At 41.9% G+C, this 25,017-nt stretch overlaps 1 protein-coding gene across 1 annotated transcript in view; it reads right to left on the minus strand.

Annotated features, from left to right (window-relative positions):
- sspo (SCO-spondin) overlaps positions 1-25,017 on the minus strand; it is a 102,071-nt gene that overhangs the window by 74,051 nt on the left and 3,003 nt on the right. Inside the window, exons 7-35 of the mRNA XM_028434689.1 lie at positions 24,336-24,438; positions 22,162-22,320; positions 21,963-22,048; positions 21,129-21,254; positions 20,898-21,054; positions 17,593-17,833; positions 17,382-17,523; positions 16,612-16,741; positions 15,565-15,737; positions 15,120-15,338; positions 14,880-15,045; positions 12,532-12,784; positions 11,482-11,677; positions 10,918-11,012; positions 10,595-10,851; positions 10,366-10,500; positions 9,589-9,791; positions 9,377-9,504; positions 7,603-7,712; positions 6,756-6,905; positions 6,537-6,630; positions 6,246-6,455; positions 5,991-6,187; positions 5,806-5,920; positions 3,789-3,910; positions 2,486-2,719; positions 1,433-1,530; positions 1,118-1,349; positions 894-1,046 (exon numbers count right to left, since the gene is read on the minus strand). Coding sequence (XP_028290490.1) covers positions 894-1,046; positions 1,118-1,349; positions 1,433-1,530; positions 2,486-2,719; positions 3,789-3,910; positions 5,806-5,920; positions 5,991-6,187; positions 6,246-6,455; positions 6,537-6,630; positions 6,756-6,905; positions 7,603-7,712; positions 9,377-9,504; positions 9,589-9,791; positions 10,366-10,500; positions 10,595-10,851; positions 10,918-11,012; positions 11,482-11,677; positions 12,532-12,784; positions 14,880-15,045; positions 15,120-15,338; positions 15,565-15,737; positions 16,612-16,741; positions 17,382-17,523; positions 17,593-17,833; positions 20,898-21,054; positions 21,129-21,254; positions 21,963-22,048; positions 22,162-22,320; positions 24,336-24,438 — 4,684 coding nt within the window. The remainder of the gene's footprint in view (positions 1-893; positions 1,047-1,117; positions 1,350-1,432; positions 1,531-2,485; positions 2,720-3,788; positions 3,911-5,805; positions 5,921-5,990; positions 6,188-6,245; positions 6,456-6,536; positions 6,631-6,755; positions 6,906-7,602; positions 7,713-9,376; positions 9,505-9,588; positions 9,792-10,365; positions 10,501-10,594; positions 10,852-10,917; positions 11,013-11,481; positions 11,678-12,531; positions 12,785-14,879; positions 15,046-15,119; positions 15,339-15,564; positions 15,738-16,611; positions 16,742-17,381; positions 17,524-17,592; positions 17,834-20,897; positions 21,055-21,128; positions 21,255-21,962; positions 22,049-22,161; positions 22,321-24,335; positions 24,439-25,017) is intronic.

Below are 25,017 nucleotides of genomic sequence, written 5' to 3' on the forward strand. Positions count from 1 at the left end.
GCTCAACAAAAGAATCGGGAAGAAGGTAGAGGAAATCCTTAGAAAAATATCCTCAAAATAAAATAAAATGACCAAGTAAAGCCTTTTTGGATAACATGGTAACAGGGTGATCTGGTCAGTCATGAACCACTATTGTATGGTGGCTGTAAAGGCTCACAACACAACACAAAAAAGAAAAATCCACCAAGAAGAACAAGGAAAGGATCAGGCCCGCAAAAAGATCGGGCACTGACACCAACGTTAACATCACTCTTCTTTGAGGATTTTTCCTGGACTGGTTTCGTTTTGTGTTCGGTTGTGTAACACATTCTCACTCCCAACTCGTCACATATCGACGTTCAGGAGGGTACCCTCGGCTCGTGGAAACAAATGTTTTTATGACATTTTTAGTGAGAAATTTACCCATAACTTATGGTTAGGGTTAGGTTTAGGTTTGGTTCGGTTTAGAAGTCTTATTTTGAAAAGTTGTAGTAAAAAAAAAAACTTATGGACCCTGAGCATCACATAGTGACGCCGAAGGGGTAGCAATGACGTAATTCCGGAACATCTATGTGTGACGAGTTGAGAGTAAGACTCCATATTATTGGACACTCCTGTTCTAAAAAGCTTGGGCCGAGACTTTTGTTTGTTTGCACAGAGCTTCTCTTTGGTAAATCGCTCGAAAAATGTTTACGAGTGCAATACGAGGTCAGTGCTTGTGTGATGGATTACTGCGTCTCTCTGGACACAGTCCATCATTGATTAGGTGAGTCTGAAGTTATTTTATTAGGAAATGTCTCATTCTAAAAGTCAGTATTTTCGCTCCAGTGGAGTTTTTTTTTCTCACCAATGGTCAAAGACAGACAGACAGAGTGACTGATAGTGAGTGAAAGTGATTTTAAAACCATGCTCACTGATCTCCATGTAGAGCTTGGAGGGTCCAGGAAGGTGAGGACATCTCAGACCTCCATAAAGTGGAGGGATGCAGCCTCTGTGTCTGACCTGAAATGATCCACAAACCCTGGAGCAGTTGGACCAGGTCCCCCATGGCAACCACTGACCGTCCACTGGACAGAAATATAATGATCAATACAACACTTTATTGATCCACAGATAGGAGCACAGTCATTCTCCTCACCTGGACAGGTGGTGTTGAAGCACTGCTTTCTCTGAAGGTCGTGACCCCTGCAGTGGTGCAGAGGGTCTCCTGGAGGACAGGACCTGACCCGATCCATGGAGCCTGTCCCACAGGTGGAGCTGCAGGGGCTCCAGGAGCCCCATTGGCTCCATGTTCTACAGCCCTGCTCATCTGAGGGGGGCCCCGATGTTAGGAGAGGCCCCTCAGGGCAGTCGGCCACGTCGTTACACACCTGTAGGAAGAGTAGGGGTTGGATCTGAGTATGTACCTTACTATGTTCTCTATATGTAGACCTCAGCTCAGACTCAGATCTACCAGATTAAATGGAACACAGCTTCCATCCAAACAGGTGAACTCAGGACAGAAGGCTGTGGTATTATCACCACCAGGGGGCAGCGGTGACACTGTTTTATCTGACAGAGAAACAGATAAAACAATTATTAGTACAGACTTTTTTTTATGTTACACAACCTCTCCTAACATTGGAGTTTATTTTACCATTACCAGAGACAGAGGATGTTACAATAAAGCCCAAGGCTGTGTGATGGTAATAAATACCAGGATGTATATTATATGGGGACATTTTTCAGTATGCACAGTGGGCACACTTGTCATACTCAACCATCCCATGATGTATTGTATAATGTAAAATGGTCCCAGGACCAGCTTCAAACTAAAAATCAAGCATCCTCCTTTCAAAATAAATGCATCTCTTCTTGTCTCTTATTTTGAAGTGAACAGGAAGTTTAGTCAGTAGCACAATGGAGGGTCTCTGAAAATGTGTGAAAAGTGTGAATGAAATGTGTCTACGTGAGTTTTATGAATCAAATAAGCACATGTTGATATTCTTCTTGGTCACTTTCTCACTTCAAACGTTTTCAGAACTTTCAAAATAAAGGTGGAGAATCAACAGAGATATTTAGCCTCAGTGTGCTTCAGGTTTTTAACGCTGTAGGCTCCAAATGCATCTTGGGAAAATTGGAAGAATACTTCCAATTTGCTCGCCATGCTCACCATCCTAACCTTAGTATATAGTAGACAGTAAATACTCATTGAGTATGTAGTGGGCAGTACGTTAGTGGGACATTTACAACACAATCCAACTGTTCTTCTTCTTCTCCTCCAGCTATGATAAAATTCTAACTACCATCTGAATGTGTTTGTTGAGAACTCACCACACACCATCTCATCATCGCCCCGTGGACAGTCTGGGATCCCGTCGCAGACTTGTGACACATTGACACATGTGTGGTTGTCACATGAGAAGCTGTCTGGACAGGGAGGAATCTTGGAGGAACCTGGAACATCATCCTATCAGACAGACTTCCACCATCATAGAGAAAGTGTTGGACGAACACAATAACTCACCACAGTTATCAACGCTTTCATCTGAGGCGTCCCAGCACTGAGGGGTTCCATCACAGAGCTGCTGGTAGTCCACACACTGGTTCCCAGTGGAACATGGAACCTGTCCAGGGCCACATACAGTACCACACTGGTGCTCATCACTCCCATCCATACAGTCTGTTTCTCCATCACAGCGCCATGCGTGAGGAACACACTGATTTACTGACACACAGCTGAACTCATAGGACCTGCAGGCTTAGAGAACAGAAACACTTTGATCATTTAAAATCAAAGGACAGAAACACTTTGATCATTTAAAATCAAAGGACAGAAACACTTTGATCATTCAAATCAAGCTCAGCTCTGACACACTGGATGTAAACTTAACTTCTTGGTCTAATATCAACTCCTCCAGCTTAAAGCCGTTGGAGTTTCTCTACAAACTCGACAGGAAACCAGTGTACCATCACCACTGTGATGTTCTCCAAAAACACAAACTTTGTATGTAAGTATGTAAATCTGTGTCTTTTTTTCAAAATCCCCCATGGTCTGTCCTCCCCTTCACTTAATCAATGTGTAAATATTAGAAATGTGACTCAGCGTAACACAAAGGATGCAGTTGGAGGAGACCCCACTATCCCAATAATCCCTGTATTTGGTCAATTGTCCATTACTGGAATGTATTAGCTGTAAATATTGGGGACACCGAGTTCCACATATTATTCATTTAAAACCCAGCTCAGTTAGTGGCTTTGAGAAATCAAATATTCAATCATAAGCCCTAATAGTCAGAAGTTCTCTTGCATTTTATTTTCAATTTATATTCAAAATATGTATTTAAAAATTTAATGACAATGACTCATACATTTTTAGGAAGGTGAATGATAAAGTTTTATCAGTGTTTTAATGTTTTTTTTAGTGTACTAATGTGGATAGATTTAGTTTTTAGGGTGACGTTTAACAGCAGATGAAAAATAGCCATTAAGCTAATATATAAGTCTGGTACATCTACTGTAATGTTGGTAAATATACATTGTCCCTGTTCAATAAACAAAATAATAATAATAAACTCTTAAAGACTGACACCTATAGGTGTAGTAACGGGTGGTGATGTTGTCCCATTGGAGCAGTTGGTGATGTTCTCATCCTCCTGCTGTGGACAGTCTGCTGTTCCATCACAAAGCTTTGTTTCAGATAAACATGTTCCATCACTGCAGCCGAACTGTCCAGGAGCACAAGTCACTGCTACAGGAGAGGACCGGAGTCACAGTTAGGTTGTGTCTGATCAAAGCATTGACACTGAGACTATAGACTATAGACTGACCTGGACTGAGACAGACAGCCTCGTCTGTTCCTGAAGGACAGTCTCGGACTCCGTCACACACTCTGTGAGCAGGAACACACTGATCCTCTGGACACTGGAACTCTCCAGGTGCACACACACATCTACACAATCAACACACACACACTTCATCAGCAAACAGATGTCCACTTTGAGTCCACATGGACCTCTGTGGAGTCCGTTCCTCTCGACTATGTTTGTGACTTTATTCTGTTGCTTCTAGATGTCGGTCTTTAATTTTTATCTTGTTTTGCTGTGTAACCGTTGTGCCTAAAGCCACAATGGAGACTTTTCCTGCTGAAACATCCATCATTGGACTACAGAGGACGCGAACACACATCTACTTTAGTAGAGCAGCCAATAGAAAGGCCCCAAAACAGCTGATGGAGCACTCTGCGATTGGCTGTAAAAGAGCATCACGCTCCTTGATTTCTAAAGCCTAAATACAGAGAAGAAAAGGAGCAGAGGTCCAGAGACCCTTCATTGCGATTAGGTTCACGGTGCTCCTAATCAGTCTAAACTTTGATTGGAAATGTAGTAGGTTGGAAGTTTAAGTTTTCATTTAGAAACAGACACCCCCTCTATTCTATTTTTCATATTTTAGAACTAAGTGTTTTATTTGTCATGTGCCTCCACACCAGTAGATGTCGCTGTAAGCGCACTGTGGGGACTAGAAGAGCTACGCTGGCGCAGCCTCAGAATTAAACAGGCTTTGGTCAGACTAACGTGTGCTCCTCGTCTCTCCACAGGTAAACTCATTTAAGTTCATTTTGGTAACTGTAACTTGGTCTAAATGGTATCCGCACTGACTGTGTACTGACTGTGTTTATTTTTGAGAGTTTTGTCAAAGTAAAGCAGTGTTTTGTAGAAGTTTGCTGTAGTCATGTTCTCTCCACGGACGCCATTATAGCCTCGTGTTGAGCCGTGGAGGAGCATAGTATAAGCTATATTTTCACAAGAAATGTAACCAGTGTCATGTAGGACATTGGGTATTGATTATAAGAGATTTTTATACAGTTAATGTGTTTAGAGCCGAGTAGAAAACTATTTCTATGTATTTTTGTATGGTTTGCTGCCATTCAGAGGCACTTTACCTTTAGAGTATGTGTGTGTGTGTGTGTGTGTGTGTGTGTGTGTGTGCGTGTGTGCGTTAGAGAGCAGTATGAGAGTGAAAGTTTGTAAATTAGTATAATTAATACACTTATTGTGTAACATTATATTTGAAATAGTGAAGAATGAATGTTTATTGTTTTATGTTGGAAGTAATATTTTATTATGCACTTTATTATATTTTTTATTGTCTTTTTATATATTTTTTTAAAGGGACGTAATGTTTTTTTTTATTGTATTTTATTTTATTGTCTTTAATCATTTAATTATGTCTTATGTCATTGATTATGTCTTGTGTGAATGATTTTCAGAATTAAACAGGCTTTGGTCAGACTAACGTGTGCTCCGCGTCTCTCCACAGCCACTTACCATTAGGCTACACAGTCTAACACTAGCTGTGTTGCCACTTGCTACCGCCCAGCTATCCCCTAGGGCTGGCGCCGGTAACAGAAACACTCTGAGAGCCACAGAAACAATATCTCTAGAATTCTTCTGTTTGACTATCAAACCAAACAAACCCTAGAGTGATTTGAACGCTCTAGGATTTGTTGGTGTCAACGTGACTTCAGTGACTATAGTTACGTAAATCGCCCGTGATGAGTCCCTTCATCTACTCCAGTGATGTGAGGTGATGACTGGGGAAGTGACGCAGGGAGAAAGTTGTTGCCGATTGGATGTCAAGGCACATGAAGTCGCTTGAAAAGTTCGAAATTTCAACCTTGAGCGACTTCCAATGACTCAGATCACGTGATTGAGTCACTGGAATTGTGTGAGATGAAGTCTCTTGAAATTAGGTCATTGATTTGGAATGAAATGAAGTCTCCAGAGTCACTGAAGTTACTTTAGGTGTGAACACACTCTTAGTGTGCACATAGGATCTCACACACACCTCCTCTCATCACTCAGGTCTCCACAGTCGTCGTGGCCATCACAGCGGTGGACGTAGTGAATGCACCGTCCTCCTGCACACAGGAAGTGTCCTTCCTCACAGCGCACGCCACAGTCTGTGAACACAGGTACAGACGGTCAGGCCCCGCCCCCTCACTACTGCTTCACCCTCAGAGTCCAGCTCACCTTGTTCATCAGATCCATCAGCAAAGCCACAGTCCAGATGTCCATCACACACCTGTTCCTCCTTCAGACACCTTCCATTAGCACACTGGAACTCGCCAGGAACACACAACAACACGGGACCACAGAACTCCTCATCTGATTGGTCCAAACAGTCCGGGTGACCGTCACAACGGAGAGCCAGGTTCAAACATGGTCCGCTGTGGGCAGAGGGAGGAGTCAGAGCTGATGGTGTACCTGAGGGTGTATGTGACTCACCTGGGAGTACTGGTGCAGTAGAACTGGTCTGAGGAGCAGGAGGAGGGGCAGATCTCATCAGAACCATCACCACAGTCATCCTCGTTATCACACACCCACTGAGAGGGAATGCACCGTCCTCCAGAGCACGTGAACTCTTCATCTAGACATGGAGGAGGGGGAGGAGGGCAGGCCACGCCCACACACACCCACACACCATCCTCACAGGAACTGGATTCACAGAGACACACACTGGCTGTAAGTGGAGCAGCTGGACACATGTGGACACAGTGTGAGATCTAACCATCTCACCAGTTCTGACAGTGCTGTGTGATCACAGCTCCAGGTGGAAACATGGATCCATCCCACTCACACGGACACTGGCTGAGGACCACACAGCTGTCACCTGCGGAGGAGAAGGAGAACCTTCAAGTTTAACATCAAACAACTCAATAACAGTAGCATCACAGAGGGATGGTTTCTCCTTTTAGAACCTGTTCACACGTCAGGAAGAAGTGTCAGTGACCTCACCATGTCTGACAGTCCCAGCAGGACAGAAACATCCCTCCACACAGGACAGAAGCTCACACTGGGAGTTTGGACTCTGATGAACACTGGGACAGGACGTGGAGCAGGAGGGACCACAGGGATCATACACCATCCCATTCTCACACTGCAGAGCTACACACATCAACACTATAGTCAGCGGAACACACTACGGCTGAGTTCACGAACAGGCGGAAAATGCTGTAGCAAACACTAGGGGCCTCTATATGGTGCTGTAACGCTGCCACAGAAATACAACAAAACAGAGAAGAAGACAGAGAAAGGCAGCATCTATCTACAAGCATGTCTGGATTAGGAGTGGAGTTTTTTCTATTTGTTTTTTATTTGGTCATAATGAGAACCACCAGATGATTTTTAAGGCTGTGCTGCAGTTCCTGCATGACACTGGAACGTACGGGAGGATCTCGTCGTTACAATAAACACCAGTGGAGGGCAGTTATAAACCTTGTGGCTTCAACTCTGCCGTAAATACAGAAGAAGAAGAAGAAGAAAACACAGAGGATGGACATGAAAGTTGTGTGATGAAAAATCAGGACATATAAAAGGAAAGAGGAACAAGATGGAGACAATAACATGACAGGAGATGACGAGGTAGAGCTTCCGCTTTGTTGCCATGGTTACAGTTGTTGTGGGGGGTTGCATTTGCGGGTCAAGAGAGAGAACTTATCGTATTCAGCTTCCAAATCCTTGTTGCCGTGTTTAAATGATAAAAACTTGACTGTTTAAACTACAACCTGTCTCCATGTGAATGGGGCCTCTGTGTGTGTGTGTGTGTGTGTGTGTGTGTGTGTGTGTGTGTGTGTGTGCGTACGACAGAGCTCCTGTGATCTCCAGCGGATGTATAGTCCATGTCTGTTACACTCCTCAGCATAAGCAGCGATAGCCGTGCACAGACACTCACAGTCTCCTCCAGAGTCACAACTGGAACACACACACACACACACACACACACACACACACACACACACACACACACACACACACACACACACACACACACACACACACACAGGAAGGAAGTGAAACACTTTGACAAACTGTAACAAAGCATTTATTTATCGCGATTTTCTCCAGATACACTTTTTAAGTTTTTGGTTGAAATTGTCTTTATGTCCTGTGACGTGTACTGTATTTGGGGAAAAAGGTTTTCCATAGCAATTTTGCGACACATTTCAATATCGAAACATCTGAAATACCTCCTCATAAAAGTGTATAAACTTCTTTGCAATATTTGAGTATTTATTTCGAAATTTGGGTGTTTCCATTACTAGTTTTTATTTCGCAATTTAGATTTTGCGTATTTCCAAGGGTAATGGAAATGCAGCTCGTGTCTACTATCAAACCTCAGAGTTGGAACTGTCGCCCCCTGAAGTCAAAGATTTTTTTCAGGTCACAACTGTTTTAATCCTTTTCCTGGAAACAAAAGAGGTTTAATCGATATCTTTAACTTTTCCTGATTATTTAGAGCAGGGGTCTGGAACCTATGACACGGGCACGATACAGCATGTACCCTGGCACTGCTGAGTGTTATGAAAATTTGTAAATTTTAAGAGGTTTTCTAAAAATTTAAGCTGAGTGAACCTATCCTTTCGTAACTCAGTAAGTTGACCATTTCTACCATAAAAACTGTGCTGTTTATGATAAGGGAAGTGATCAGCCTGTTGTCTCCCCTGTCACCCTGCTGGGCAGACACACACACACACACTGACACTCACTGGTAATGATGTCGCCGGAGCAATGAAGTGACCAACAAGCACCACTGTGTTCAAGCGACTCATCACGGGCAATTGAAGTGACTGCAGTCGCTACAGTCGCGTTTGGTGTGAACACACCTTTAGTGTATTGGGCTGTCTTAAAGCAGTACGTGTTGTTGCGAGAACAGAGCTGCGTGACTGCCACCGTGTCGGAGGCAGGGAAAGTTACAAGTGCTATTTTCTGGCCAGAGACAGCAGGGGGTGATGCAAGACCCCCCCAATCACCCCAAAACACTTGTATTACCCTCACAAGGACTATGAGGAGGATTAATTAAGGTGAAAAGTTACTTAGTTCTGCTTTAAGGAGGCTTTTCTCAGTTGCTCAGATGCACTCTTCGAAAACTTGCCAAATAAAGAAATCAAGTCACGAATAAAGGACAATCCCACGTTAGTTAGTAGTGTTCAGTCATCCAACCCATCATGAAACTACACTGCATAATACATCAACAAAACCTGGGTGTAAAAAATGTCAAATTCAGATTTTATTTAAGTTATGGCTATGGTGGCAAAGATTCATAGTGAATCAATCTGTGCTGATGGACCAACAGTTTCAGTGTCTGCTGGAGCAGATTAACATCACATAGGATCTCCTTCTACACTCAGCTGTGAAATGGATGAGCTGCAGAAACGTTCTGGAGCGATTTCTCGACTGCTTTGAAGCTATCAAGGCTGTTCTGTCTGAAAAATACCAAACGTTACCATAAACGGAGGACGAGAAGTGGATTGTAAAAACTGATGTCTCTCACAGACATTACAGGACACCTGAATGAACTCAATCATTGAACATGTTTTTCTGTGTAAGCTGTTTGGTTCTGATGGTCCGTCACTCACCCACACGCGTCAAACACACACCAGTCGTAGAACTGTTGCAGAGGAACCTCAGGGTGGCACACTGAGAACAGCTCCTGTGTCAACACGGCACACTTCTTCTTAGCCCACGTCACTCTGTGGGGGTTGATCTGAAACAATGAGAACCTTCAGGACTCAGTGTATGTGCGTGTGTGAGTAGCAGCAGTAGTAGTAATAGTAGTCGATGGACTCACAACACACGGGTCTCTCAGGTCCTGATCCACCACATCTGGACATGACGGGCTGATCTTCCAGGAGTTTCCAAACAGTTCAGCTGTGGACTCCACGATGCCCTGCTGAGTTCTGAAGTCATTCTCTGTGTCACCATCAAAGTTCCCACACAGGCCTCCAACACGGCCTCTCAGATGAGCTGCTACACGCACATACACACGCATACCTGCAGAACCACATCAACACACACCTCTGAACTCATTGTAGAGCTGAGGTGTCAAACTCATTTTAGTTCAGGGGCCAAATATGGACCAGTTTAATCCCAAGTGAGCCACAGATTATAGGTGGGAAAATAAGCAATTTCATCATTCCTGTGCCCTCCTTTACACTTCCACATATAATAGTATTGAAAGTATTTAATGCACCAACAATATCCAAGCAATAAATGACAGATTTCAGTCTCTGCAGAATCTTAAATTTCCTTGATTTTGTGACCGTTTCTTTTTTATTTGGGGAATCATTTGAGGAAAGTTATAGGATTTGGGGAAAATTAAGAGTACTTAAAACAATTTGAGATTAAAAATGACTGCCACCATGTAATTAGGTTTGTGGCAAATGTGTAGTTTCATTGACTTTGAGTATTTGGAAAGACTGAGATAATCTACGACTGAGTGTTGGTGATTTGCCCATGTTTTCTTATCCTGCTAGCTGAATTGGGAGCTTTAAAGGGCCGGATTTGGACCCTGGGCCTTGAGTTTGACACCAGCTGTAGAGGCACATCTCAGAGGTTGATGTCCTACCTCCGTCCCACAGCAGAGACACCCCCAGTGTAGAGGAGAGAGACACAAATAGACCCACTCTCTCCAGGGCCAGTCCACTGCCACGGTAGGACTTAGGAAGAGTTACTGACACACCGTTAACAGACACAGCTCTACCTGCACACACACACACACACACACACACACACACACACACACACACTGCTTAGTTACCAGTGAGACAGCCCCGTGGTGCTGCAGCGCCACCTACCTCTCAACAGGTGAATGACGGTGTTCCCCAGGCTCAGAGTGACTGACTTAGTGCACGTGACCCCGGTGCTCCCACATGGAACGTTCTCTGCTGTGACGCTGAACAAACCCCCGTTCTCTCTGGCCAACACGTACTGACAGTCCCCCAGGAAGGAGTAGGAGCGGCCGTCAAACGTCACATAGTGAGGGTCACCTGTGCACACGCACACACCTGCACAAACGTGCTGGGTGCAGTGCCAGCGCCGCTGTCTGCACACACTAACACACACACAGAGATCACATGGTTACATCATGGATGTCACAAAGAGAACCTGCAGCTCTCACCATGTGTTACAGTCCCTTTTAATGGTGTCGTTGGTGAAATAGAGTTGTCCATTATGGTGACAGGGACACTCATCAGGAGACACACAACGATCCTCCTGAACACACAAAGAGGAAACAAACACAGTCAGAACCTATTAACCCACTTTTGGGTCCCGACCCACCAGTTGAGAATCACTGTTCTAAACTGTCCAATCAGACGCTGAGATTCTTAGCACAAGTTTGATGTTATTAAAAAGTGAACCAGCTAATGTAGGGAAGTGTTTTCTACTGTTCTGTGATGTGATGTTCTGGATTCAGCTGTAAAAATATTTGGGACATCCAGTTATTACATCAGTGATACAGTTAATTAGTGAACTCAGTGTCGCAGGTTGACAGGGATTAAAGGCAGATACAACTGTATCATCAGCTTAAACATAAAAGGAAACGCCATGTGCCCCAGAGGAAACATATATAAAGAAAACAAAATTGGTCCTAAGATCAAGCCCTGGGGTACACCGTAGTTAATAAAAGAAAATAATGACCTGTAGCCATTTGTAGAAAATCTACTGAACATGTGGAACTCACTAGGAGGACGCTCCCCTGAGGACACACACACCCAGACAGAGGCTCTCTACAGGTGGAGTTCTGGTGCTGACCAGGAACATCTAATGTGGAGCAGGTCTGGAGACAGGAACGTGGAGAGAAGACCAGAGATCTGGGACACATGTTGACCTCCTCACAGAGCTGCTGGGTACAGTTCATCAGACCTCTCTGACAAACACTGAGGACGGAGGAGGACATTAGTACTTAGCATAGAAGATCAAAAACTTCTTCAGATGTCTGATCTTCATCACTGAGAGCAGCTGAAGAGGAGGATGGAGAACGTGTGGTGAAGAAATGCAATGAAATCAACCTATCCTGGAGAAGGAACAGGACCATAGAGTGATTTCATCAGAGCTCTCACACCACAGCTTTAGAAACATTCATGTGTTCATCTCTGAAACAGAAGCTCTACTATGTCCATGTTAGTATAGATCAGTCTATCCCAAATGGGGGTACGCGATAGCACTACAGGGGGTACATGAGAGAGAGAGAGAGAGAGAGGGGAAAATTAACAAATTAAATCATTAAAAATATGGGGTTTTATAATGTTTGATTTTAGTTAAAAATTATAATCATACTAAATATTACCAGCAACTCACAAAATGACAATAAAAATACACTAAATAAGAGAAAAATTAACTGAATAATAGAAAGAACAGACAAACAACAACAAAATACACAAAATGGCACCAAAAACACACACACTAAGAGAGAAAAACACTTACTAGCTTACCAGCAACACACAAAACGACAACAAAGACACTAAATGAAAGAAAAATACACAAGATCACTACAAATTACACAAAAAACAGAGAAACATGCAAAATGACATCAAAAACTACCAAACGACATCAAAAACACACACACTGAGAGAGAAAATTTTAAATGATACAAACAACACATAAAACATGTTGAAATGTTCTCGTCGGACAAAGGGGATACTTGGATTCAGAAATAAGAATAAGGGGGTACTTGAGCCAAAAAAGTTTGAGAACCACTGGAATAAATGATGTGTGTACGTGAAGAACGTACCATGTGTTGCAGTTGTTCTGAACCACAGATCCATGAGGGTAGATGTTCTCTCCGTGCACACAGGGGCAGAGGTCAGCTGGCACACACTGACCCTGGTGGTCCACAACCAGTCCAGATGGACACTGACATCCAGGAACACACGTTCTGTGACCTTCTCCATCATCACATGTCCACTCCAGCTGGAGGTCAGAGCAGGAGACCCCACACACACGCCCACACTCCTGGTACACCTGACCTCCAGAGCACTGGAGCGCTGCAGAACCAAAAGGATCTATCAATCATTAGATATCTACACTGGGTTTCAACCAATCATCTCCACAGAGTGAGGCAGTGACCTTCAATCACTTTCATTCATTAATTCCTGTCAAGATTCATAGTTTCATGCTCAGAGCATGTTTGCACACATCTATCTATGTGTGTTTTTTAAAGATTATATAGTGATTTTTATCCACCGTGCTGTGAGAGGTCATTCATTAAAAATGTATATATAAATTGATTAGTTTGTGCCTGCAGTTTAAAACAATCAACAGAACCCTTAATGGCTCAGGTCATGAGTGACAAAAAACAGGAAACGCCGCTGGCGAAAGCGTAGATATATATAAACACCAGATGACGCAAGCGGGATTTGCCAGCGTAGCTCAATGGCGGCCATCTTACCTCAGACAACTGACATTCTGACGCGCTCTACGGTAGCTGTTGGAAGGTGAGTGATCAGCTTAAACAAAAGTACCTTTAACTCGATGATTTACAAACGGTTTGCCTTATTACAAACCTTATTATACGCATGTATGACTTAGGATGATAGAGCATGTTGAAATTGCCATTTGAAAATTGGTTGAAAATTTAGGGTTAGTTAAATCGTACATGCACCATTGACATCGATGTAAGTAAAGAGGCTATGGAGGTTTGCCTCCAGGCTAAGCCCCGCCCAAAAAAATACATCACAATGTTTACAAACAATCAAAGGGTCTATTAAACAGTGATTTAAATGTCCATCGTGGCCAGAGATTGCTGTATGGAACACTATCATGTATTGGCAGGTCATGAGTTACAGCCTCTCAGGTTTAGAGTCGAGTGAGATGTCAGCATCGAGAATCTGTGCTGTTAACACTAAGACTTAAAAGGATCTTCCACTATTTTTATAAATCAGGCCTAAAATCTTCTAAATGTCTTTATTAGTAGATTTATGTCTAACGAAACACATTATTATGCACCATATTCATTTAATTTCCTTTTAAAAATGGGACTACTTTACAGTTTTAGAGCCTCCATCTTGAAATTACGTGATTGATGATGTCACACGGCCCCACTGCCTGTAAACATCCCATTGTTTTCTATTGAAGTGAAGCATTCAGCCTGATTTATAGATCATTTAACAGTTTTTTAGATCATTTAGAAGCTTTTTCAGTAAAAATGCCAACTTGCACTGCTTTTGGTTGTTCTAAAAAAACAGGAAAAGTTAAAGATGTCAATGAAAACCTCTTTTGTTTACAGAAAGAGGACAAAACAGGGGGCGACAGTTCCAACTCTGAGGTTTGGTAGTAGACAATGAAGCAGAGAAGAAGAGCTCTCCTAAGGAACCTTTACTCTCTCTTAAACAGTGTGCTGACACGCTTTGGGACTACCACGCAATCAAAAGCAGCACAAGTTGTCTTTTTGATCTAAAAAGCTACAAAATAATATAAAAAGCTGTTAAATGATCTAAAAAGCTGTTAAATTATATACACAGCTGTTAAATGATTTTTAAAAAATGATCTAAAAAGCTGTTAAATGATTTTAAAAGCTGCTAAATGATCTAAAAAGCTACAAAATGATCTACAAAGCTGTTAAATGATCTAAAAGGCAGTCTGAATGCTCAACTCAAATAGAAAGCAATGGGCTGCAGAACACAGGCTCTAAAACTGTAAAGTAGTCCCATTTGTAAAAGGTAATAAAATGAATATGGTGCATAAAAATGTGTTTTGTTAGATATAGATCTACTAATAAGGACATTTAGAAGATTTTAGGACACATTTGTAAAAACAGTGGAGGATATCTTTAACATGGCTTTGAACTGGTGCCTCATTTTAACATGTGACAGGCTGATTAATGAGTCTGTTCAGGACCTGAGATCCAGGCTTGGTTCAAACCTACAGATACAACTAAACAATGAGTGGCTCTGTGATGACCATTCAGATTCAGACACTTATACTCATAGGTTTACAAACTCTGGCTTGATCTTCATAATTGTGTAGAGAATGTGTGTTTTGGGGATTTGAGCTGTTGATTGTGTAATTTAAAAAGGTTTCACACCAGGTGAGAACATTCAGAGCTGATTCATCAAGCAATCTAAAAGTTCACCAACATACGGCAGAAGGTGTGGTTCCTCCAAGACACTGGGACCCCCTCCTGAGCACAGAGTCTGGCGTAGGCCGTGATGACAGTACAGTGACAGTCTGTGTGTGTAGCACAGCCACAAACCTCCGACACACACACGCGGACGTATGGTTCCCTCTCCACCACGTCATGACATGCCTACAGAACCACAGAAGAAGAATCAGTGAAGGACAGAAAGTCCTGAAAGTCTTTCTGACTCCACCCACTCTGACCTGAAACACTGGGCTGTGCAGGACACCACACACCAGGTGGGCGTGGCCTTTTCTCTGACTGAAGGTTGTACAGGGGTCAGGAACTGGCCCGTGGGGCAGGGTGCATGGTTCTGTTTGGAACTTTCCAGCAAAGGAGAACACACTGCTCTCCACGTCTCCTTGTGGGGTGGTGAAGTCATCGTGTTGGTTCCAGGTTAGCGTTCCACACAGACCACGAACCTTTAACACCACAGGAAGTAGACATTATAACTGAATCAGACTCTTCATTACAGCTGGTATGGACCACAACTGTTAATTAATAAAACATTTAGACTAATAACTAAACAGCGATGATGAGAAAAGTCTTGTAGCTACAACAACCAACTGATTTCTATGATGTGGGATGTAAAAGATTCTGTGTTGATGAACATAAACACGTGTTTTATAGCATGTGTGCGTAGTTGACCTTATGTGCAAAGCCTGCTTGTAGACTAATGATGACCAGCGGTCCCTGGAGGAACCAGAACAGCTGGGCTCCAAAGGTCTGGACCAGGAGGAAGGAGGAGGAGGCTCTGAGGACCACCAGGTCAGGGGTCAAGATGGGAAGTGCCTCCCTCCGATTATTAAGGGTCACAGAACCTGCCATCACATGACCAAGGGTACATAATCACATGACCTTCCACAGAACTGTAGCACATGGATCAGACTGGACGCTCTGGATTCTGACTTTAACAGCGGTGCTGTGTGTTCATCTCTAGGGTTTGATTGAATTAGAACAAACAGGCTAAACCTGAACAACTAATGGAAGATGAAACAAAGAACTTCATCACTACCTATCCCTAGATTCTCCTTCAACATCTGTGTTTTCAGGTTTTCAAACTTTGATATAAAGATAGTCAGGCTAGGCACAGATAGGTGATCAGGTTAGATTATCCACATCCAGGCAAAGCAAAGCAAGACATTTTAATTTAAATGTGAACATTAAAACTTTAACTGTCGACATAAATACTCTGAGTATGACTTTTACAACTTCATAGCAATATAAAATATTTAAATCAGACCTCCCCTTACGATACCACTCATACCTTTGACGATGCATCTTTAGACGTCTTAATATTGTGATATCTTGTTACAGGACATTACATTCCAGGTTTAGTAACAGGGCTCAGTACTCCATCAGGTACAAATACTGTGAAGTGTCTCTGAATGGTAGTTGATAGAGTTCTGATTGATTGATTCGAAGGAGTAATTGAGGTTAGCTGGTTGTCCATGACTTTGAGGAACTAATAAGAATATTCAGGGAATGAAGGTAAATAGTGCCCTACTAACTAGACCATTACACAATGAGGACAGTGGTGGATCAGAAAGATCAGAGGTTCAGATCTAATCTGTAACTGCCCATGAGCTTGACTAGGTTACATCTCTTCTCTGCCTTTATTTACATTCCCTGTTCCCTGCAGTAATAGACTATGACCCTGTACATTAGCAGTAGTTTGTTCTCTGATAAACTCACCAGTATCAGTGATGGTGATGGTGGTGTGTAGAACAGTGATAGATATCTCCCTTAGACAATGACCACCTCCTCCTCCTGATGGACATGCCCCCAACCGCACATTGACCACCAGCTTCTTATCAACATAGTCCTAAACCAAAGACATGAATTAGAGACATGGACTAAAGATATGGACCAGAGACATGGAACAGAGACATGGGCCAAGGACACGGACCAGAGGCACGGACCAGAGACATGAACCAGAGACCAGATACATAAAACAGATACATAAACCAGAGACATAAACCAGAAACATGAACTAAAGACATGGACAAGAGACACAGACCAGACATGTAATAAAGACATGGACCAGAAAATGGACCAGAGATAGAGACCAGAGACATGGACCAGATACAGTACATTAACCAGAGACATGGACCAGAGACACAGACCAGATACATGGAATAAAGACATAGACCAGAGACATGGACCAGAGACATACACCAGAGACATAAAATAGAGATATGGACCAGTGACATGGACTAAAGATATGGACCAGAGACATGAACCAGAGACAGAGACCAGATACATGGAATAAAGACATGGACCTGATACATAAACCAGAGACATGGACCAGAGACACAGACCAGAGACATGGAATAAATACATGGACCAGAGACATTGACCAGAAACATGGACCAGAGACAAACACCAAAGACATATACCAAATACATAAACCAGTGACATGGACCAGAGACACAGACCAGATACATGGACCAGAGGTTTCTCACCTCCACGGTGTTAAAGGAACATTCTCCTCCTTGTAGTGAATACTTCTTCTGGTCAAAGGTGGTGACCTGCAGGGCCCCCATCAGGCTGCAGTGGGCTGTACACTTCTCCTTGGTACACTCCCATTGCCCTGCTCTGCACTCACTGGTTTTAAAGATACAATAATGAGGGAGGAGTGAACCACACCAGGAGGACCATGAAGGGTCTGCTCACCAGGTGTTGCATCTCTGTTGAATCCTGTCTCCTGATTGGTAGGTGAGTCTGCGATGAAAACAGGGACAGTGGTCTCTGGTCAGACAGCGTCCATGGTGCAGGTAGAGACCAGGAGGACACTCACAGCCCCCCACACACTCCTCTCTGCACTGACCCCCCATGGAGGGCTGAGGAGAGGAACATGTGGGGGGGCAGGATGACACGCAGTCTGAGAACACCTGACCTCTGGGACAGAGACGAGCTGGAGAAAGACAAGCATGTATATTAACCATAGTTACACTACATTTATCTAACCTGTCACATTCTTCTCAGGGATGTAAACATAACGTAGTCCATGGACCAGACCAGGTATCAGTACCAGCTGAGGTGACCAAACATGAGTGGTACTAAAATGTTTATGGGATCAATATAAGTACATTAGGATGTTTCACACTTTGACTTCACTCTGACTTCATCCATCCAGACCTACAGTTGCCTAGGATCAGAAGAGATGAGGCTGATATCAGCTCCTTGTTCAGCTGATTGAGACCAATTGGTTGAATCCCTTTAAGCCTGACCAAGGACAACTTATCAGTTTGTCCACTGCAGTGATGTGCCATGACCACTAGGGTTGGGTAGGCACGTTGCAAATCGAGACCACCAATGACAATTTCATTTGTTTCTGCTGTCAAGTGTTAATTCAATTCAAATCAATTTTATTTGTATAAAGCAATTTCCAACAAAGTCATCTCAATGCGCTTATTAAAATATAAAATTCATAATAAGAAAGAAAAAACCCAATAAGATCCACATGAACAAGTGTTTAGCCATCTAACAAAATCAACATCATAAACACCATTAAAGAAACATAAAGAATTATTTAATATAGCCTCCATACTCTCTAACAAGATATATCTCATGACACGGCAGCACATCTGTTGTTTGTGTTGGAAACACAGAAACACAGAGAAAATGACAACTTAGAACAGCCTCAGTGAGAAGCATCCACAAAGCCAATCCTTCCTTTTGTACCATTCACTGTGAAAAGTATGAAACATGTTCTGACCTTACCTTTGCTGAAGCTCTGGTAACTTAGGTGTTGGTCTCCATCTTTTAAAAGCTGTCGTTTTTCCTCAAAACAAAGTTTCTCTATCATCTCTAGCGCTGTCATCCTGACTGTAGCGTTATCCCGCCCACTAGCTAGAGAACGTAGCAGCAGCAATCACGTGTCATCTATTCACTAATGTGCTGTGAACTTACGTATAGCATTTAGCAAAGCGCAGTTACGTGCAAAGGTAGATCTCTACGCTGCCTTTACACGTAAATTGATGTCACATTGGGGAACTGACTGCGCATGCGCAAACACGTAAAATCACGCAATGAGAACGGAGGCAGAAGAGCGACGTGGCCTCCCTCTGCCTTACAGCGGAGTGAAAAAAAAAAGAAAGACTGTGCAGCTGTTCCAGGAAATAGCGCTGTTTAGTAATTTGGGCTATGAAACACACAAAATGCGGACACTTTCAAACTTATAGGTACTGTAGGCTATTGGAAATGGAAAAAATAATAATTTATAATTAGAAAAAAAAAAATAATTATAATTAAATAATCAAAATATCAATTCACCCTTGGGTAGGCACTGCCTACCTTGCCTACCCTGACGGCACGTCACTGGTCCACTGTGACTGCACCGCCACCAGGAATGGCCAAATACCATCTCAATGCCTACAGGATATAAGAGGAGGGAAATCAAATCATGTAAGTAGATAGACCATCTGCACAGTTCCATGACACAATGACAAAGAAAAAACTGAAAACATTCTCTGACATCAGTAAGTAGCCACACAGCCAAAGCAATGCCAAGGAGGTAGTCCTAAAGGCTGACAGGAACCTATTAGATCAGATGATCCTTGTTGCAGAAAGCTACATATGAGTGATGTGTTGGACACCTACCAATGGTGATGTTTCTCTCTACCAGACCAACCAGGCCACCCTAGCAAGACATTTGGAGAAAATTGTTTATCCAGAAGAGATGATCCCAGAACCATCAGCAACCATCATTGATGAGATGAGCCTGGTTCAGAAACTGTTAATTATTTAGCCTAAAGGTTCTCTTTTAGTTATTCTGTGTCTTTGTTTATTTGGTTTTGAGTCTAGTCATGTTTAACTCTTGTCCGTGTTTCAGGTATTCCTACTTGTGGCTCCACCCCCCGGTGATGTCTGTGTGCTTGGTTGGTGCCTGATTAGCTTCCTCATGTTTTCACCCAGGTGTGGGCCATTCCCAATTAAGCTTCCCTCACTATTTAACTGAGTGCTTGGACACAGTATGACTGCGGGATTATTGTGTGATGATGTCAGGTTTGTTGTCTCCCGCCTCATGTCCTGCTGTGCCTGGTCTTGCTCCCTGTTCCTGCTCCCCTTTTGGATTTAAGTTTTGTTTTGTGTTTTTTTTTTGAAAACAAAACATGGACTGGTTCCAGGAATGCTATGCTTCGATCCTTCCTCCTTCTCTCTCTGCATTTGGGTCCACACCAACACCGAATCGTAACAGAATGATCTCGCCTTAGCCCTCGTTGCCCAGCCCGCCGGAGGTCATCCCTGCTTCGCCGGCTTAGCCTCAACAATAGCCTGAAGAGCACGGGCATGTGCACATTACAAACATGTAAGAACCAGGCCAGCGAGGAACTTTCAGACTCAGTCTGATACAGATAATCTGCAGTAACTTGTCATAACTTTATGGACAGGTCTATGGTAGGCCAAATAATATTACAGACTATTTGTTCCTACATAAAGTTACACTTTCAAGGGTTTACAATCATGCTAAATACTGTGGATGGGTGTCTTTATAGCGGCAGTGTGACATGCTATAGTTATTTTTAGTGAACAGGTCAAACTTAATGTTTAGTATTGAGTCCAAACTGTGTGGTATTACTGTATGTACAATAACCCATGAAAATGAGCAGAATAACAAACTATGCTCAAGTATTTTATTTGCATGGCTTGAATTCAACATTGTGACTATAACTGCATTGATTTGTTAGTTTTGACATTCCTGCTGCAAATTTGCCATTTCTGATTTTGGGGCATTTTCCATAGGTTATAACTATTGAATAAGTGATAACCTTTATTAAACTCTCAGTCTGTAAGGACTATCACATCAAAACATGAACTACAGACATATAGCAAGTTACAAATACCAAAGGGTATTAGTCACCCTAGGTGGTACTGATATCCCAAATTTGGGGTCTGGGCTCATGGACTAAGGGAGAACATGCAAGTTCCTACCCAACCATTGATCAAGCCTATATAATCAAAATGATTTATTTTACCACACATAGAATCTGTCCTCCACCTAATGATGACCTGATGTTGAGAACACTCTCTGGCGTAGGTGGAGAGTGTGTCACACACAGCGTTTGTCCTGTGCTGTGAGGACAGACTGCAGTAGAGGTAGAGACATGTGTCCATGTAGACCCCAGGGTCCACCTGAACAGGACACAACACACACTGTGGTTAGAGAGAGGCCATGTGACCATGAGGTCACGTGATCAAGAACTGACCCGGGAGTGACACTGTGTGAAGGGCGTGGCCAGCAAACGGTGACACGCTGACTCTGCTTCCACACGCAGAGGCAGAGCTCCAGAGACGTCACAGGGATGACCGAGCTCTGCTGCATCCATGCAGTCCTACACACGCACACACACACACACACACACACACACACTTTTATAGATCACATCAGTTTTTCTTTCCGCCACATTTAACTCACATTATTTACAGCACTAACGACTGCTGTCACTGACTTACTTCTTATTGATCATTGTTGTCACATCTATGATGACTAAATATATAAAATCATTTTTCTGGCCAAATCGCTCACAAGCAGCTCTATTTTATTCTGAAATTAATTTCCCTTGTCCTCCTGTCCTAATGGAGCTAGAATCCCTTTGGTCAGCAGCACGTTAGGATGCTAAACCAGTCATGAGCTCCTTTGACCATTTATGGTAAAATGTGGGCGTGTCCAGGGCGAGACAGGAAGTGAATTCACCTGCTCAAACTTCTCGGTTTTTTGCATTGCACAATTTTTTTTGCATTGATTTTAAGCATAAATTGTATAAATTGTAATATACTGTAGTTCTGGTTCGACACTCATATAATATTTTTTCAGAGTTAAATTCTTGATATCAATACATTCTGTTTCCTTTGGGTTTAAATATGTTTTGGTTGGAATGACGTACACATGCTTCATGGGAAGCCGACTTCTACCTGAAGTCTCTTCCATTAGAGGATGAAACATTTTAAAAAGTAAATAAAGAAACAGAATAACAAATAATTAGATATTTGACCTGAGAACCTTCATTCGTGTTGAAAAAGGACTTTAAAGTGTGAATTACTGGATTGTGCTGGTCAGGAACTTTCCAGGAGTTTCCAAAACTGGCAGCGTATTGAGACACAGAGCCACTCACTGTGGTGAAATCATCTGTAAAAGATACAAAGTGTGTTTGTTAATAAATAATTAATCCAGATTAAAAGTGTGTTATTAAATTGTTAATCCAGATTAAAAAGTGTGTTATTAAAGAAAGATATTCCTACCATCAGGGTCATTGTTGTAGACTCCACAGAGCCCTCTAGTGGCTGTATAGTGCTCTGCAGTCACTGTCAGGTACACAGTGTTAGACATGTCCCACTTTAGTCTGACCCCCAGTCTGCTCTCTACGAACACAAAGTCCCCCAGCCACAGGATACTGACCCCTGGTGGAGGAGAGAGGAAGGACACCGTGACGTCAGCATCACTATGACATCATCCACCCTGTTCAGCCATTTTTGTAGTTTGATAAAAGACATACGATTGTCTAGCGGCGCAGAAAATGTTTATTCACAAGTTATTTACAAAATGTCAACAACGGAATACTTGTCCATCCAGCCTTACATGTTCAAGCCAGAGTCGGACCCGGCGGAGCGAGATGAAAATGATGATGATGAACCTGCAGAACCCTAACAAGTGAGCTAACACAAGCACCGAACTAACGCTAGCGCCAAGCTAACTTCACAAAATGCATTTTAATACAGTCTTTTCAAAGACAAAAACAGCAAAATGAAATGACTAATGAAAACTTTAGACTTAAATTAAATCACGTAGGCCATATCATCAAGGATCTAAAACGAGCACACAGCGCTAACATATGAAGACGGTGCAACTGCTAATGCTAACAAAACAATGACAGGGACGTCTTATCATCACACTTTTTAGCGTTATTTACAGCTTACCGAAGTGCTCTGTTCATCGTCTCCAAAGATAGAAGGAATTGAACCCTCAATCAGACAAAGTCTTTCAGCAAATCCTTCTTTATACTGGTGGAGGTTGCTGAAGCAGTCATCCTTGAAGTGCTTCACACACACAAAAATGACCTTACCCACAGATGTGGGTACATTTCCGTGAAAAATAAAACTCAACCAGGCACTTTGAAAAGGTTCTGATGCTGGGAGACGGTGTAATGAAGCGTGTGGGTTACTACATCCAACAACTGAACATTTTGACTTATCCTCTCGTAACTTCTGCATCCTGGAGCTTGGACTACAAAATAAAAGCGAGAAATAAAAATGGCGGATTGCTCGAAGTGTTGGACCTGGAGTTGATGTACTAATTTGGCAGTTCCGCTGCAAATACTGTGATGTAGTAGTTCAAAAAACGTAATAGAGAATCGAAAAATCTAAACAGATTGAAAAATATGAGCAAAACAGAATATAAAGATATCAACGGAGCACCTGAAGAGACTAATTTGAACTTTTCTGTACTTCTAAACACTCTAAATATACAACAAAATGCATTTAAGGGCTAAAAAAGTGGATTTAGCATGATATGTCCCCTTTAAGAAGAGATCATGAAAAAAAAATTCACAAAAAATTATAATTTAGTCAGTAACAGTTGGGTGTAGAAATGTAACAAATTACTTTACTTCTTTTAAAACGTACTTAAGTACAAATAAAATTACTGATTTAGAAATATACTCAAAAAAGAACAAGTAGCCATAAAAGCAACTCAATTGCAGTAACATGAGTACTTGTAATCAGTTACATTCACCAATAACCAAGAAAGAAAAAGAAGTAGTGCTAGTACTCCTAGTAAAATATTTTGAGTGTGCTAGTAGTATTAATAAACAACAACTATTTTACTAGTAAAGGTTTTGGTGCACTAGTGCGTGAGTAAACTTTACGAAGCAAAATCATCTACTATTATGCAATTTAGTGTCACTAGTAGTACTACTAAAGTTTTACATTTTTACTAATAATGTATTTCTACTCTTTCGGCTGTACTAGTACTACTAGTACAGTCAAAGTCTCTCACTAGTAGTACTGGTAGACCTAATGTAAATTAAGTAGGAGGGATTAAAACCAAATCCAGCTCTCTGATTGGTTGCAATATTTTCTGAAGCCAATGGCAAGCCTGAATGTACTTTCCCTGCCCCCTAATTAGCATATGATGCTAACTAGTGGCACCTTTAGCTTCACTACTACAGTCTACTGGTGCACTAGTAAACCTCAACTGAGCACTAGTAAATGACATCATATTTATGCTCAAACTGCTTTCCATAATTGAGCATCCTAATGAGTATGTATGAATAAACTAACACACATAGACATTGTGAACCATTCAGTGGTATTTTAACAATCATGTAAATGTGACTAGAATTACTTTCTACCTTTGATTTTTAACAAGTGTGAGGAGCTGAAAACAGTGGAAGATGTTGTAAGTGTGGAATCTTTACCGTTCTGAAACAGAGGTTCTCCTTTAGGAACCACAGACTTGTTGAGTGTTACGCTCCTCTGATGAAGTAAAACTAGATCCAGACCCAACATCATCCTGAGAACCTGGAAACAGAGGAGATGGTAAGAATGACTCAGCAGTTACAGACCTTACAGATATTACAGATGTTATAATATAGATGTTACATATGTTATATATGTTACATATGTTATATATGTTACATATGTTATATATGTTACATATGTTACATATGTTATAGATGTTACAGATGTTATAGATTATATAGATGTTACAGATTTTACAGATGTTAAAGATGTTACAGATGTTATAGATGTAACATATGTTATATTTGTAACATTTGTTACATATATACAACAGCAGTTATAGATGTAAGAATGACTCAGCAGTTACAGACGTTACAGATATTACAGATGTTATAATATAGATGTTACATATGTTACAGATGTTATAGATGTTACAGATGTTATATATGTTACAGATGTTACAGATGTTATAGATCATACAGATGTTATAGATGTTACAGATATACAACAGCAGTTATAAATGTTACAGATATTATAGATGTTACAGATGTTATATATGTTACAGATGTTTTAGATTATATAGATGTTACAGATGTTATAGATTATAGAGATGTTATAGACTATACAGATGTAGCAGAT

The sequence above is a fragment of the Gouania willdenowi genome, chromosome 20, assembly GCF_900634775.1.
Source record: "Gouania willdenowi chromosome 20, fGouWil2.1, whole genome shotgun sequence".
Classification (NCBI taxonomy): domain Eukaryota; kingdom Metazoa; phylum Chordata; class Actinopteri; order Blenniiformes; family Gobiesocidae; genus Gouania; species Gouania willdenowi.